Source organism: Leptonychotes weddellii, chromosome 14 (genome assembly GCF_054177405.1).
Source record: "Leptonychotes weddellii isolate Sample4059 chromosome 14, ASM5417740v2, whole genome shotgun sequence".
Taxonomy (NCBI): domain Eukaryota; kingdom Metazoa; phylum Chordata; class Mammalia; order Carnivora; family Phocidae; genus Leptonychotes; species Leptonychotes weddellii.
Genome location: NC_138382.1, coordinates 79,323,317 through 79,339,043, shown reverse-complemented (window position 1 = coordinate 79,339,043; position 15,727 = coordinate 79,323,317). Strand labels below are relative to the sequence as shown.

Sequence of the window (15,727 nt, the reverse complement as noted above, 5' to 3'; positions counted from 1 at the left end):
CGGCTCAGTGTGCGTGTCACCCAGCAGCCACCCGGGGGTGCTGGACTCGCCCCGGGGGTCGGAGTCAGGCCTGACAAGCAGCATTCTCTCCCCATCTGTGAAGTGGGGGCAAGGCTGCTTGCTGTCAGGTGGTTACGAGGATTCGAAACGACGTGTTCCACTCAGACCATTTGGTAACAGACCCCCCCGAACCTAGTACTGAAAAACACCAATATTTTCCCTTGGTCACAGAGTCTGCAGGCCGGCATCCGGACATGGCCCACAGGCTTCTCTGCTCAGTGCCGTCCGGGGTCTCGGCCCCAGCCCTGTGGCTCCCCCACCCACCTGCACTCCTGCCCTCACAGGGGCGATGCCCCCGGCCAGGCGCTCAGATGCGCGGGGCACTGGAGCACCCCCCAACGGCCTCTCCAAACGTGCGCCCCACAAGACCACCACACGCCCCACACGTGCTCCTCACAGAGACCCTGAGGGCCCTCCATGTAACACCCCACAGGCCACACACGTGGCTGCCCACGTGCCCCTCGCACAGGGCCCACGTAACCCCACATGACCCATATATCCCCCTGCAATGAATCCCTCCATATGGCCTCCCTCAGTGCCCACAGTGTGGCCTGTACATGACCACATGTCGGCCACATGACTCCCACGTGGCCATCTTACTAAGCCCCCATGTGCTACCCACATGCTTGCTCCATGGAACCACCACAGAGCCCTCCATATTTCCACTCTTACCTGCATTGCTACCACATGCCTGCCACGTGGCCCAAGGTGACCCTCACTGGACCCACGCGTGCCCCACAAGCCCCTCCATACTACCTCCCTTACATGCTTCCAGCATGGCCCACACGTGACCACCACGTGATCACAAGAGACTCCTTTGCTCACAGGTCTGCTGCCTTCCCCAGACACTCGAAGGCTGTGCTCGAAGGGCTCGGCCCCAGATCCCCCTGCAGGGCCTCCCCACATGCCCACCACATGCACCTCGCCCACCTGTCACGTGCCCCCCCGTGGCCCAGTGTCTACCAGCTCAGTAGCTGGGTGCTGGGAGGGAGCATTAGGACATTGGGGTGGGAGGTGTCTTCTGATCCAACCCTGGAGATGGCACGGGGTCCCCTGGGCCTCAGCACCTGGTTGCTAAGGCAGCCCGGAGCCAGGCGGCGGGAATTCCAGCCCATGCTGCGAGGTGACTGTGGGAGTGTGTATGAGGACCATGGAGACTGAGCCCCTCTGGGAGCTGGGGGGGCTCGCTCAGGCCTCCGAACTGGGGCAAGCACGCCCTCTGGAGTCCCTGTGATGAGGCCCCCCGCCCCCAGCACACACAACAGCAAATGTCAGTGTTACTGTGAGCTTGACGTCATACTTCACCCCTGCCAAGGACGGGTGAGTTAAAACATGACCCGAAGGGTGACACCGCTCTTCCCCTTGTTTAAAGTGGGGAGCAGGGCCCAACAAACCTTACAAAGGCCAAAGGGTAGAGGTTCTCAGGTTTGTGGGCCATTGGGTCTCTTCTCGGGAGGCCACTCCATTCTACCATGGTAGCTCGAGAGCAGCCCCAGACAACACAGGAGCGGGCTGGGGGGCACGCTGATTTTAAGGCCCTGCCTTGAAGCTTCCAATGGACTCACCCTTGCTCCAGTCCTTCCTACCCGCAGAGCCGGTGGCCAGCTCCGCAGCAATGCCAACACCGTCCAGCAGGTGGCGCCCGGCCACTGCCCACCGCCCAGCCCCTGCGGGGAAGCCTGGGGAGTGGGCTATTCCGGGGGATGGACAGCAAGATTGGGATCCCCACTGGACCCCCAAACGAGGACCTGCACACAAACACAGCACGCGTCGGAGGCTTCCCCTGGCCCTGCCACCAAGGCAGTCCCGAGGACACAGCCCCCTCCTCATGCTCAGGGCTCCTTTACCTGGTAGTGGTAAGGCTGCAGGTGTGTGGTTCTAGCGTCTTAACATAGAGAAGCAACACAACGTATCGGACCCTGTGGCCAGAAGCACTGTTCTGCGAAGCTTCTGGCGTTGTTTAAACACGTGTGTGTGTGGACGGGACCACAAAGAAGAAATAGGTCTTCCAATGGCCGTGGTGAGAAAACTGAGCAGATGGAGGACATAGATCTATAAACGAATCTTTGCAGTCTGGGGAGGGAAGAGAGGTAGGGCTGAGAGCAAGCAGGATCCCCTCCACACACACTCAGGAAGGGTATGGGTGCCAGGGAAGGGTGGTACATGGTTGGACGCAGCTTTTAGAGGAGGGGATAATTGGGGTCTTGAAGGCTGAGTAGGAGCTCGGCAAGCAGAGAAGGAGCAGAGGAACAGAATAAATAAGTGTGAACGGACAGGTCATGTATGAGAACAATGGGACCTCCTCACAGAGCTAAGGAGGGGGCCTGTATGGGGTGTCCCCAGGGGGAGAGGGCTGGACGGGGGGCTGGAGAGGAAAACCACCACCCCAGGGCCAACTATGGAGCACGGAGCTACTGCAGAAACCCAGCCTGCAAAAAAGGCTGCATTTTAAGAAATATTTCTTAAAATAGCCTCCTTTTCTCCCATCTTCTGCTGCCCCTTCACAGTTGCTCTGGACTTTTCAAAGCTCTCCTGCTCCTTCTGCATCCTGACCCTGCCAGATCCTCCTCCCCAGAGGGGCGGGAGCAGAAAAGCCAGGACCACACGAGCCAGGAGCCACGAAACAGGGATGGGGTGGGGGGAACCTGGTAAGGTTAGGGGGCGGCGGGCTGGGGGACCTGGGGTTAGGGCTGGGGAGGCGGCAGGCGGGCAGCGCGGAGGGACAGACTGGCGGCCAGCCTGGAGGAGGGCAGCGTCCCGGCGCCGGGCCGGGAAGGGTGCCTGAGTGGCTGGCCTCCAGCCTCCGGGCACAGGGAGCCGCATCTACGAGGGAGCGACCCGGAACCAACCCAGTGTCTCCGCGATCCTGGCACCCAGCCGGGCTGAAACACTTTAACAAGTCCGCACTGACTCCTCATTGTCCGGGGAAGGGGCAACCCCAGGGCGCGGCGGCAGCAGTCGGCCGGCCCCCGCCTCCCCGGTGCCCTCCCCGCCCCCCCCCCGCGGCCCCCACAGGCGGCAGCAGCCCTGCGGGTAGCGGACACGTGAGGGCGCCGCGGCGCGTGCGCGGAGGGGGTGCCCGTGGTCCGCACGCGCAGGCCCACAACGTGCGCCTGCGCAAGGCAGACTGAGCTGCTGGCGGCGTACGCGGGACGAGGAGACGGGCGGCAGCGTTAAGTCCCGCGCGCGCACGCAGGCACGTAAGCACGCACGCCCTGGGGTAGTGTCGAGTTCCGGCTGCTCAGAGTCGGCTCCGAGCCGGGGGAAGGGAGGCGCTTTCCGTGTCGGCGCGGGCGGAGGGGCGGGAGGGAAGTCCTACGGTGGCCGCAGAGGGACGGCGCTACGGCTCCCACGCGGGGCCAAACGCTGCCGGCTGCCGGGCGCACGGGCCCCGGGCCCTTCGGGGCGGTCTCGGGCGGGGACGCGTGAGCGGCCGGGCCTCGCAGCCGCCGCGCCGTGGGCACCATGCGGCCGCCCTGCTCCTGGAGCCCCGTGTGCCGGGGGGGCCCGCAGGCCCGGCCGCCCGCACCGCCGGCCTCCCCCGGCGCCGGCGCGGAGAGGGCACCTGGTGAGCGGCGGGCGGCCCTGCCCCGGGGTGGCGGGCGGCCACCGTGTGCCCGGGCTCGCGGGTCCTTGCCGGTGCCCGCCGCCTGCCCGCCCCGGGAGCCCGCGGCGCGGACGCTGGGGGGCCCGTGCGCGGTGGCGGCGGGCGCAAGGCGGGCGGGACGCGACGGCAGGGAGCCATGCGGGGTCCTGCAGACGTGGCCCGGAGGTGCGGGCCGGACCGAGGCAAGCGCGCGGAGCTGCTTGGCGCTGTCAGACCAGGTTCTGCCCGAGCCTACCGGGAGGGCTGGACGCGCCCGGCCTCCGCCCCCGCGACCCCGGGGTCCCCGCGGCACGCCCCTGGCCGAGGCCCGTGTGATGTGTCTCCAGAGCCCGTGATCCACTCGACTGCCCTGCTTTTACACATCCTGTACCTGCAGGGTTTCCCACCCACGAGTTGTTTCTCTCACCAGAGAGCCACTGGGTGTTTCTCCTTTCCTGGCACCCAGTCTGTAGGCCTGTGATGGCAGACCAGGCAGACCTGCCAGGCGTGGTCACCAGCCTCCCCCAGCACCCGCGGGAGCCCAGCGCTGTGGGCGGCCCTGTTTGGCAGGGCAGGGATGGGAGGGTGAGCGAAGCTTTGGCAGGTTACGCCTAGGGAGCCACAGCGCCAGGGCTCAGGCTCAGCAGGTGCCCCGGGACCCCGCTGTCTGGTCTGCAGCACTTGGCTCGCAGGATGCTGAAGGGAACTCCTCCATCTGCAGCCTGTGCCTTTGAAGTGTCCTCCGTCGCCGCGCTTGTGGCGAGAGCAGCCCCCGGGGCACGTGAGGAGTGGGAGCGGTTTCAGTGCGGCCCGGGGCTGGCTGATGTCCCAGGACGGGGGCACCTGCCACAGCTCCTCTCTCTCACTTTCCTGCAGGCCGCCGCATCCCCCAGGGCTCAGCTGCTGGCTTCCAGGCCTAGGTGCCCATGACGCCTATGCTGACCACTGCCTGGACACCACCGCTGCCCCAAGCTAGCACCACCGCCCGGGCCCCAATGCCGGTCATGCCCATCCCGCGGCGGGTGCGCTCCTTCCACGGCCCGCACACCACCTGCCTGCACGCAGCCTGCGGGCCGGCGCGCACCTCCCGCCTGGCGCGCACTAAGTACAACAACTTCGACGTGTACATCCGGGCGCGCTGGCTGTACGGCTTCATCCGCTTCCTGCTCTACTTCAGCTGCAGCCTCTTCACGGCCACGCTGTGGGGCGCGCTGGCCGCGCTCTTCTGCCTGCAGTACCTGGGCGTGCGCGTCCTTCTGCGCTTCCAGCTGAAGCTCTCGGTGCTGCTGCTGCTGCTGGGCCGCCGGCGCGTGGATTTCCGCCTGCTCAACGAGCTGCTCATCTACGGCATCCGAGTGACGGTGCTGCTGGTGGGGGGCCTGGGCTGGTGCTTCATGGTCTTCGTGGACATGTGAGGGCCACCGTGGGCCTGGGCTCTGGGGTTTGTTTATTGCGGCCCTGTTCTGTTCTTGAGGGGGTAGGTCAGGATTCTGCTCTTTCCAGCCCGTCTTGCGGATGGGTCTGAAGACCGTCCACCTCTGGCGGTGGGTCTGGGCGCGGTGCTGAGACTGTTCTGCGAAGGGGACGCTGGCGCCCCCTCTGCTGCTGGTTTTCCGCGCCAACCCTCCGTGTGTTCATGTAGGTACAGCGCCTCACTGGCCACCTGCCCTCACTTTTCCAGGCTGGCCAGGGTGAGGCCCGTTGGCCCCGTCTGCTCTTGGAGAGCCTCTGTGTCCCTCCTCCTGGCCAGCCACACGGCCCCTGCCCCAGCCTTAGGGAAGTGCCGATGGACCACACCGCCGCGAAGCTGATCACTGCCCTGGGCCACCCAAGTCCTGGCACAGCTCACGGGCCCTCCGTCTGCCCCCCTGAGTCCCAGGCCAGGCTTCAGGGCCGTGTTGGTTTGCTTAGATGCAGTCAAGTGGGAGTCACGGGCAGCCTTGGCAGGTTCCCAGATCAGGGGCCAGCCCGGGGTGCAGGGCAGATCTGTTTTCCTCTGGGGCAGGTTTGTTGAAAACATCAAGCTGGATGCCATAGTCTCTTCAAGTGTGCATTTGTGAGGAGGTACCTTAACTCCTTTCTGGCTGGTGGGGGGGAGTGGAGCTTTGGCCTCTCTTCCTCTGAGGGATGGCTAGAATTGAAACGTGCGTATTGGGAGCTGACGCGCCACAGCCTCTGTGCGTGCGCCATGGAAACGTGAGCCAAGCTTCTGTTGAAAGAGCACCTCTTAGGGGTATGCGTGTGCACTGGGGCCGGCTGCCCCTGTGTTCCCGCCCTGGGGCTCTTGGAGCAGCTGCGGAGTGACAGGCAGAACTGAATGCGGGGCTGGAAAGAGCAAAGGGCCTGTTGGTCCAGCCGGGGGCCAATGTCTTGTCCAGACCCTTTGCTTCTCTGTCAGAGGAGGAGAGGGTGGCCCGGTGGCTCAGTAGTCACCATGGGTCTCCTCGGCAGGTGAGAAGCTGCTTTGAATAATTGTGCTGGGACAACAGGCATAGACCGGGGACAGGACACAGCCCCATCCTGGGGGTGACAGACCCCCACCTCATCCCAAGTTGTCCCCACCCCCATCCCCTGGGCATGGGCAGTGGTCCCTATGACCCCGCGTGGCCAGGCAGTCCAGTGGCCAGGGGAGCTGTCAGAAGTTGGTGTCACGGGAAGAAGAACCCAAATCAAGTAGAAAAAGCAAAGAAAGCTTGGCTGTAAACCATGGTTTTTTATTTGTAGCCAGCTTCTATCCAGTGATTGTCCACTTGGGGACAGCGGGAAGGCTCCTTGGGCGAAGTTCTTTCTCGCCTTGAGTCTGTCCTAGTTCCCTGGATGGCAGGCGGGGAGCTGACCTGCGTGGATCCCCCTTCTCAGCGCCACAGAGAATCTTTTGCACTAAATCATGCTGTTTCCTAAAAGTTTTGTTTTGTGTTAACTCAGATTCCCCCAAAGCTCCCGTCACTGAGGTGGACACCTGTCCACGCCGTCAGGATGGCAGGAGGGGTCTGGCCGTGCCACCTTGAATGTCGTTGCGGCCACGTGAGGAACTGGCACGTTGAACACAAAGATGCTTGGTGTCTCGAGTGCCTGTTATATTCTTTATGAAATGAGCCACCTGCATTAAACTTATTTTTTTAACACGTTGATGGAGTGATTGCTTAAAGCTCAAAAACTTTATTCCCTCTCTAAGGGTCTAACTGACCAAAAATGCCACAGAAGGCGTCTCTCCCAGGTAAAATTGGGAACGCTTTAATTTTTTTTTTTAAGATTTTATTTATTTGACAGTGAGAGAGCGAGCACAAGCAGAGGGAGAGACAGAGGGAGAGGGAGAAGCAGGCTCCCCACTGAGCAGGGAGCCTGATGTGGGCCTCGATCCCAGGACCCTGGGATCATGACCTGAGTGAAGGCAGACCCTTAACCGACTGAGCCACCCAGGCGCCCCCAAATCGGGAACGCTTTAAAGCAGGCGTCCGTGATGCCAGGGAAGGAGCGGACGTGCTGGGCTTCAGGGGGCCCACCCTGACCTTGCAGCCGGGGGCTCGGTCAGGATGGCAGGGACAGTGTGGCCGCCCCGGCAGCGGGTCCTGGCGAGGTCCCCGGGGCCAGGAACTAGGTCACAGAACTGAGTGTACAGCGTGAGCTCCGTTTCAGGGGAAGATACGCGTGTGCGGAGAAGACACTGGCTGAAAACCAAAGTTGTGGTTCCTGTTGAACTGAACACACTTGGAAAAACAAGAGACACGTTATTACTTAGTATCTTTATTTTGTAAAGGTCTCCGAGCTCCCGTGCGGGGACACTCCTGGTCCTCGCTGCTGACGACGATGCCCCTGCACGCTGTCACGCTGGCCAGAAAGTGCCACGGAAAGGCAGCCGGTCTGCCGTTTCTCGGACTTGGTGGAACTGGGTGTTTTCTCGGAAGAAAACAGTCCAAGTCGTTTTGGGGTTTAGCTTTTGGTGGCAGAGTTGGTAAAGTCCCCGAAAGCGGCGGAGGCAGCTCAGGAGATGCAGTTCGTGCCGCCAGGGGGGCACTGCCCGTCCTTGGGGCCGGGGTGAGCTCGGCGCACGTGCCTCCAGGCATGGATGGCAGTGGCCCAGCCAACTGTCCCGGGCGGTCCTCACCATGCCAGAGCCTCGAGGGCGCCCGCCTCCCCGGCCGTTTCTTGTTTGAGGTGAGCGTGAGCCCTCCTCCAGTGGGTGGGCCTCCTGCCGGCTCCCACCTCCGGGGCTGAAGGAACACCACGGCCCCCACCCCCACCCCCCCCCACCCCCGTCTGCTGGTCCCCATCTTCAAAGACAACATGCTGTGGGCCAAGCAGTGGGAGAGCAGGGGTGGGATCTGAGGTTGCAGTCGGAAGCTGCCACCCAGAGAGGGGTCTTGGCCTCAGGGCATCACACGGGGGGGGGGGGGGGTGGGAGGAGCAGAGTATTTGCTCATTATGGGCTCACGTCATCAGGAAAATGGAATGACCTATGGGCCTGGAGGCTTCCGTGTGCTGTGAGGAGGCAGGGACTGGGGGTCTGGCCAGACAAAACCCAGCCTGAGCGCAGGTCCCAGGGCCGTGCTGGCAAATGCCAGGAGCTGGAGCTGGTTTAGGAAGCAGGGTTCATCTTTACAAAGCCGCCAGGCCCCAGTGGTTCCTGCTGCCTCCCTCCCCCCAAACGGCCCAGGCAGCCTTCAAGGCAGGGTTGGGCAGGAAGTGACCTGGGACAGCCGATGTGTCAGACCGAGGGAGCTGGGAGGGCAAGGAAGACCCCTGCTGCTCGTGCACGACCCAAGGTGGGTGAAGATGGGCCCAAGGGGGGCAGGAGGGAAAGAGAAAAGGGAAGAGAGTACCTGGAAGGTTCTGCAGGTGGTGGCAAGTGGGTCCTTGATTTGGGAGGTGGGGGTGGGGAGCTGGGGGGTTGCCGGGAGATGTCCTGGCCTGGCAGGAGGATGGTCCAGTCAAGGTCCGGCTGGGTCAGAGGTCAGGGTCAAGACAGAAGAGCGCAGGGGCGCCTGGGTGGCTCAGTTGGTTAAGCGACTGCCTTCGGCTCAGGTCGTGATCCTGGAGTCCCAGGATCGAGTCCCGCATCGGGCTCCCTGCTCGGCGGGGAGTCTGCTTCTCCCTCTGACCCTCCCCCATCTCATGCTCTCTCTCTCTCTCTCTCTCATTCTCTCTCTCTCAAAAAAAAAAAAAAAGAGCGCACAGAGGGAGGGAGCGGGGGAGGAGGAAGGGGAGAAGCACTTCCCTTGAACAAAGAGGGGAGGCGCTGTGTCCCTGCGGGCAGAGCCAGGTGCTGGGGAGGCAGGAGGAAAAGCCTCAGCAGCCACACCTATGCACTCTGAGGGCCTCCCACGGCCTGACCCCTCCGTGGCCAGCATGGAGGGTGTGAGGGGCTGTCCATGGGGAGGGAAATCAGCCAGCAGGGGGGTGATGGCGAGGAGGGGTGGTGCTTTGGGAAGTTCCAGAAACCAGAAGCTTACTTGAGAAAGTCTGGCCGTGCAGGCCCCGGGCTGGGGTGGACGCGGCATCTCAGAAGATGCTCTCTCTGGTCCTACGGGCACTTCTGGCCGCCCCTGAGGAGGTCACACCTCGAGGGGCGGTCGGACCTCTGTGTCTTTCCCGGTCCCCCGTCCCCTCCCCCCGCAGTGGGGGCAGTCTGCCAAGGGGCCGTGGGGGAGGGGCACGCCCCCCCCCATGATGGCTGGGCAGGTGCGCCCCAGCTCTGACCAGAGGGTGACCCCCAGTGCTACTGCAGAGGACAGGGCGGTCTGCTGGGGCCGGCTGCACAGATATTGATGGTCCCTGACCTTGAGAGGTCCCTGTGGCTTCCAGCGTGTGATTGGAGGAGGAAGCTAGCCGATGGCAGGCGCTCCGTGCTGATTCAGCCCTTTCTGGGCCTGAGCGAGCTTCCTTCCCTCCGCAGGGGCCAGTGCTTCTCCTTTCTCCCTCGCGGCTGCTGCTGGGAAAGGGCCTCTCTGGGCCAGCCCCTCTAGGACGGCCAGTGCCCCCGTCCCCTCGAGGCTGGCCTGCCGCTCTGCACCAGGCTGCACCCAGGAGCCCCTTTCCAGAAACCCCAGCAGGCTGGCCGCCTCCCTAACAGCTCCCAGAAGAGGGAGCGCCCCACCTCACCAGCATCCTTGCCCGGAGGGGATGGGGAGGGGGGGGAGCGCTGATTCAGCGGCTCGTGGGCTGCGCCCCTCCCCCCTCAGCGGGCAGCGTGCCCAGGCTTGCTGGCAGCTGTCACCCGGGGCCTCTCGCAAAGTGGCTGTGGCGCTCGCTAGGTGGCCGCCCCTGCGCTGGTGCTGGGGGAGGGCCTGCAGGAGGGTGCGTGGTGAGCACAGCCTCCTGCGCCCAGGACCGAAGCACGGCCTTATCCAAGAGAGGCCAGCACACCACTCCTGGCCACCAGCACGGGAGCCCAGGTCGGGCAGACCTCCTCCGCCTTTGGCCAGTTCAGCCGCGTCACCTGCCTCCCTGACCTGGGGCTGGACGCTGACCCTGAGCCCTGGGCTGGGGACGGGCTGCACTGGTGGGAGCAGCCTGGGCCCGAGCCGGGCGGGGCATGAGCCGGAACCTCCTAGGGCCCAGCGTGGGTTGGGTTGCCCTCTAACTGTGGTGGGAAAAGCCCAGAGTGACAGGTGACTGGGGTAGGCGCTGAGGGCGGACCCGGGCCCAGGCAGGTGCGTTGTGAAGTGGGCCCTCCCTCAGGGTGCCCATCGGCATGAGGCAAGCGCCTGGGGAAGGGTGGGGAGCCCTGTGGGCCTGGACCCGAGGCGGGGAGTCTGGGAGGGCGGGAGAGAGGCCACCGGAAGGCGGGGGGGAGGGCGACTAGGCTAGGTCGCTGGCTGGGGAGGTCCCTGTGGTTGAGCAGGGCAGGGCCTGGGGCACCCCACCCGAAAGTGGGCATCCCTCTAGAGGGGGCAGTCCTGCCCCAGCCTCCCCAGTCGGTCAGTGGGAGAGTGTCTTCAGACAAGAACCCCGAAGGCCCGTGTGCGTGCCTGAAAAGCGCACAGCCACGTCCCATCTGCTGCGTGTTGACCGCCATTCACTCCACAAGGAGACTGGTGCTCCATTCTGCTTCCGGAGAATATTAATGGCTCATCCTGGCTGCAATGCCGCATGAATATTCATGCGGAAATCAATCAGTCCGGGCTGACGGTGATGTCACGGGAGAGGAGCAGTGAGGTGGCCTCCTAGGAGGCGTGTCCCTGCCACGGGGGTCGCTCCGGGTCACCTGGAGCCCAGGGGGGCCCTTTCCTTCCAGGTGCACCCAGAAGACGTTGTGGCGCTTTTGCCGTGGATACCGCTTTCTCGGATGGGCAGGGAGTGGTGCCCTTCCTGCCCTCACTGGGGTCAGTAGAAGGGAGACACAGTCCGGAGTCCTCCCAGGGAGCCCCCCACATGCAACCCGGGGCCCGCCCTGACCCCCGCGCCCCACTGGTGGCCATGTTTCTGCCCATGTGCCGACTCAGGTGAGCAGAGACGGTGGGTTTCCGAATCTTTGCAGCGGCCCAGCCGCACCCCTGTGCCCTCGTCCTCCGGCCCCCAGGCTCTCCTCCTCCAGGACTGGAATGCTGCCCAGCCCCCGACCTGCCCTTCACCTTTCAGAGCCAACGGGGCCTCCATGCCCTGCCTGCCCACACAGGCAGGGGCAGCCCTCAGACGATATAAATCTGAGTTTCACATGTGAATTCGTTATTTACAACAACATCCTGACTTAATGGTCACAGGAATATTTGTATGTTTTCCAGACTGTGCTTCGATCACCCCGTCTCTGCGTTCCCGGCTCCCTGGGTGCGGCACGAGGGTCCTGCTGAAGCCTCAGCCTGGGGCCGGCTCGGCCTGTGCTCAGCACCCCGTGTGGTACCCCTCAGGGCGGCTGCAGCCCCCTTGCACCCGCCACCCCTCCTCCCGCCGAGCCGCTGGGGTGCGCATGTGCAGGCCTGCGTGTGCGCTCACATGTGTGCATGGTGCGTGCGTGTTTTCCACCGCCCGAAGTTTCGAGTCCCGCCCCGTTCGCCCCGAGAGCGGGCAGGGCAGGGCGGACTGTGCCGGCCCCGCCTCCCTGCCCCGCTGCTCCCTCTAGGCGCTCTCAGACAGAAGGGAGGGAAGCCCCCAGTGCCATTTTCCCCGGGTTCCCACCTCAGAAACACCCCGCTGGAGAGAGCCGAAGGGCATGCTTGCGCCGGTCGCCTTCCCCGCGTTTGGGTCAGGTGGTCACGGAGCTGATCGCGTGAAGGGCCTTGTTTCTTAGATGCTGTGCTGTGCGGGTGTTTGCTTCTCTCCAGGACCAGCTTTTCCTGTGAGACACGGGAGAGGAAGGCGAGAGCGGCCAGACTCACAGTCCGGAGTGGACAGAGCTGCTAGACACAGCTCTTCCCAGAAGGGGAAGACAGCCCAGGGCCAGCGTTTCCTCCTGGCGAGAGCTGCGGGGGGGGCTCCCGACGTGCCCAGACTGCCCCAGGGGGCCAGAGCTCCAGGTGGCCCTCTCCAGGGGAAGGTGCTGGAAGCCAGGGGCCGAGGCTGCAGCCCTGCCTGGGGGAGGGGACATGCCTTCTGCCCTTTGTGCCTAGACCCGTTCCTGGTCTTGACCTCAGGGGCAGGTTGGCAGACCCTCTCTGGGGCGTGGCTCGCTCGCACAGTTGTGGAGTGAGTGGGGGGGTGAAGGGGCTGTCCTATCTCAGGCCATCCCAGCGGCTCTGATGGAGCACCGCCCACGGGCCACGACCACAGCTCAGGGCGCTGCTAGTCCGGGATCCCGGCGACCACAGAGTCCGTGTCCGGCGAGGCCGCTCCCCGGCTCACAGACGCAACTTCTCGCTGCATCCTCACGCGGCGGGAGGGGTGCGGGAGCCCCCGGGGTCCCTCTCCTGCGGCTCCACCCCGCGACCTCCTCCCCTCCCAAGGGCGTCCCAACACCTTCACCTTGGGCGGCGTTAGGTTTCAACACATGACTCTGGGGGGGACACACATTCTTTTTTTTTTAAGATGTATTATTTGAGAGAGAGAGAGCGCATGCACGCAGGGTGAAGGGGCAGAGGGAGAGGGAGAGCGAGAATCTTAAGCACACTCTGCACTGAGCGTGGAGCCTGACGCGGGGCTCAATCCCATGATGCTGAGATCACGACCTGAACTGAAGCTTAGCGGCCTGAGCCACCCAGGCGCCTGAGGACACACATTCTGATGACAGCACGTTCCTTGTGCCCCGAGGGCCTGACACTCACTTTCTGAAAGACTGTGTCCAGGGCCACTCAGCGCCCCGCAAGCTCAGCCTCATAGGCGGGACGTCTCCCTCCGGCAGTGTCCACGGGGATAGGTGCCTGCCCTTTGCTGACTTCTCCTGGGAAGGTAGCGTGCCACCCAGGACCCGGCCCTGGAGCGCCTGCCCTTGACTCGGCGGGGGTCCCCAGCCCTCCACCCCAGCCAGCGTGTGCCCGGCTCTCACCTGTAGCTTGCGGGGGGCACAGATTGCCCCCCAGCTGCTGTGCCCACCCTGGCGTGACTGGCCAGGCTCTGCCGTCCCTCCTGGGAGGAGGTGGGGCACCCAGCCCCCCACCCCTCAGCCTTTTCGGGAGCTTAACAGCTGCACAAAATGTTGGAGAGAAATTTAGGACAAAATAAGCCGAAGATCGGAGCATCCAATTTAAACTGAGGGGAGGCACACGGAAGCCGATGCGGTGCTGCCCTAATTCACTCGCACAGAGAACCACGGGTTCTGCAGCCGCTGCTGCGAAACCAAAATATTCACCCAGTTTCCTTCTGTGGAAGGGACCCAAGCTGGCCTCTGAGGACTCACAGATGTCCCCGGGCCGCAGGGCGCAGCCTCAGATGGCCCCGGGGCACGGCAGACCCCCTGGGGCTGCAGGGTCCCAGGCAGCCCTTGCTCTGGCCGCTGCACCTGCCCGCCGGCCCCCGCGGAGGCCCGGCCGGAGCTCACCTCTCGGCAGCACACAGCAGCGGGTCCCCAGCCCACTGCACGCTCCTCTGTCCAGCCCTGCCCTGCCCTGCCCTGCCCGAGAATGGCTGGCCGGTCAGCTCTGCAGCCTTTGGGCTGGTGTTCCCGGCTACAGGAGGTGGTCCAGGGGAAACCTAGGCTGCCCTCGGAGAAGGGCTTTCCAGGGGTCTGGGGGCCAGGTGAGCAAGTCTTCATCTCCAGGGCAGCTCCCGCAGTCTCCCTAGCGGCTAGAGGAGGACCCACCCTCGGTGCAACCGCGGGGCCGAGGGTTGGTCTGCAAGCCAGTAAGTGGGAGGTGGGCGAGCCATGGACCCAGCACTGAGCTCCTGGCGCCCCTTCAAGCCTGGAGTGGGGTCTGTGTGCTGATGCTAACCAGGGAGGCCGCCCCTGCCAGGGTGGGCGCAGCTGCCCAGCCTGGCCACCACCTCTCAGGGAAGTTTAGGAGCCTCTGGCCGGGATTGCAGACGTGTTCCAGTCACGAGAATTAACATCCTGATGATGAGCGGGCTCTGCCTGGGGTTTTGAAGGAGAGATGGGTTATATGACAAAGAGTATTAAACCCCGAGGTCTGTTCAGCCCTTCAGCAAAATGCCCTGGGCAAATCCCTCCCCTGGGCGGCTTTGTAGGTGGTCAAGGAGAGGTGTCCCTACCTGCTCACACACCTACCTAGAGCCAGGTGCGCTCCCGCCCAGGAGAAGCCCTGGCTGGGGTGGGGGGCCAGGGCCCTGCACCCTCCCGTTCCTTCACTCTTCCTTCGCTCTTGCTGTGAGTCCGGTAGGGGCTCTCCCCCTGGTTCCCCTGGTGTGTCATTCGGAACGCAGGGCGGGCGCGACCTTGTTGGTTGCACTCCCTGAGATGCATTCCTGGGCTCCTGGCAGGTGAGGTCAGGGACGTGCAGGGGTGCAGTGCTGGGCGGTGCTGGCTTCCTGACCCTGCACTGCGGCCTGTGGGATTGAAGCCATGTCCCTGCTGATGCCCCCTGCATTGCATAGATGTACCAGCCCCTTCACAAAGTGCTCTGGAATGTTCTGAGACACATTCCTGGAAGTCTGGCTTCCCAATGGTGTCGTAAGCACCTAGTTCCCTGCTTGAAGGTCCCGGGACCCAGCAGACACAGGGCTGTGGGGTGGGAGTTCGCTGGTGGGGCTGGGGCTCCAGCTGCCACGGGGACTTGTCCATTAGCACAAAGCCCAGGCCTGAGTTAAGGCCACACCTGGTGACCAAAAGGCCCGCTCTGGCCCTTCCCCCAGGCTGACCGCCTCATTAGGCTAGCCCAAATCTGAGCCACCAGGTCCTCACCCAGAATTTCCCAGGACAAGAGACAGATGACAAGGATAATGGCCACGGCCAGCAGGGGCCGGGGCTATGATCCACCCTGCAGCCCCAAGCACCACCCAGAGCAGACGATTGGGTCCTCCAGGGGCTGGGGCTGTCCGTCCATCCGTCACTCTTGGCTTCCTTCCCTGGGGGAGCCCAGACTGTGGCCATCTAAGGGGACCCCATGGGCCACATGACCCACCCAGGCAGGGAAGGGGGACAGTGCACAGCCCTTTCGACTCCTCTTTGGAGGTGAGGTTGTTAGCAGGAGGGCCCTCCCCTGGACGGCCACATGGGGTGATGTCAGGAGCTTGCTCAGTTGGCCCTCCTACCAGCTCAGGGCCACCCTTTTCGATGACAGCTGCAGGCCATGGCTCCCCCTCCTGCCTGCCCGAGCCCTGGAGCCTCACTTGGGTCAGGGTCGGAGAGTAGAGCCCTGGGGCCCTCCTCTGTCCTGCCTCTCTGAGCAAGGCCTTTGCAGGACTGGGGACACAGAGCAGAGGACTCGGTTCTCCTGGGAGCCAGAATGGCAGTGGAGGGGAAGGGGGATTGGGCTGTCCCACAGAACCTCCCAACCACCCCCCTGGCCCCAGGTTCAATGCCGTCTCCAGAGGCCCCGTCTCAGGGTCAGGCCATGCCTGCCGTGGGCTCAGGAGCAGGGACATGGCTGGTGGGGGCTTAGAAGGGGTAAGCCCAGCACTATGTACAGCTCCTCTGAAGGGATGTGCCCATCAAGGGGCATGGCCACTGAGCACTGGGTCCCAGAGCAGTAGGGCTGAGCGGGGAGCCCACGGTGAGGGACAGCCCTCAGCCCATGGTGAGGGCACCTCGTACTCCCT

General features: G+C 63.9%; 2 protein-coding genes across 4 annotated transcripts in view; both read left to right on the top strand.

Moving 5' to 3' along the window:
- The window catches only part of UBAC1 (UBA domain containing 1), a 224,698-nt gene that overhangs the window by 83,451 nt on the left and 125,520 nt on the right, over window positions 1-15,727 (top strand). The window lies entirely within an intron of this gene.
- On the top strand, window positions 2,602-6,771 carry TMEM250 (transmembrane protein 250). 3 transcript variants are annotated; one of them, XM_031039794.2, is made up of 2 exons: window positions 2,602-2,708; window positions 4,523-6,771. In XM_031039794.2, the coding sequence occupies exon 2, from the start codon at window positions 4,573-4,575 to the stop codon at window positions 5,059-5,061; it is 489 nt and encodes a 162-aa protein (XP_030895654.1). In that variant the 5' UTR covers window positions 2,602-2,708; window positions 4,523-4,572; the 3' UTR covers window positions 5,062-6,771. The 3 variants fall into 3 exon arrangements, with proteins under 3 accessions (XP_030895654.1, XP_081660046.1, XP_030895655.1); XM_081803920.1 differs by lacking the exon at window positions 2,602-2,708 and adding an exon at window positions 3,339-3,628; XM_031039795.2 differs by lacking the exon at window positions 2,602-2,708 and adding an exon at window positions 3,728-3,832.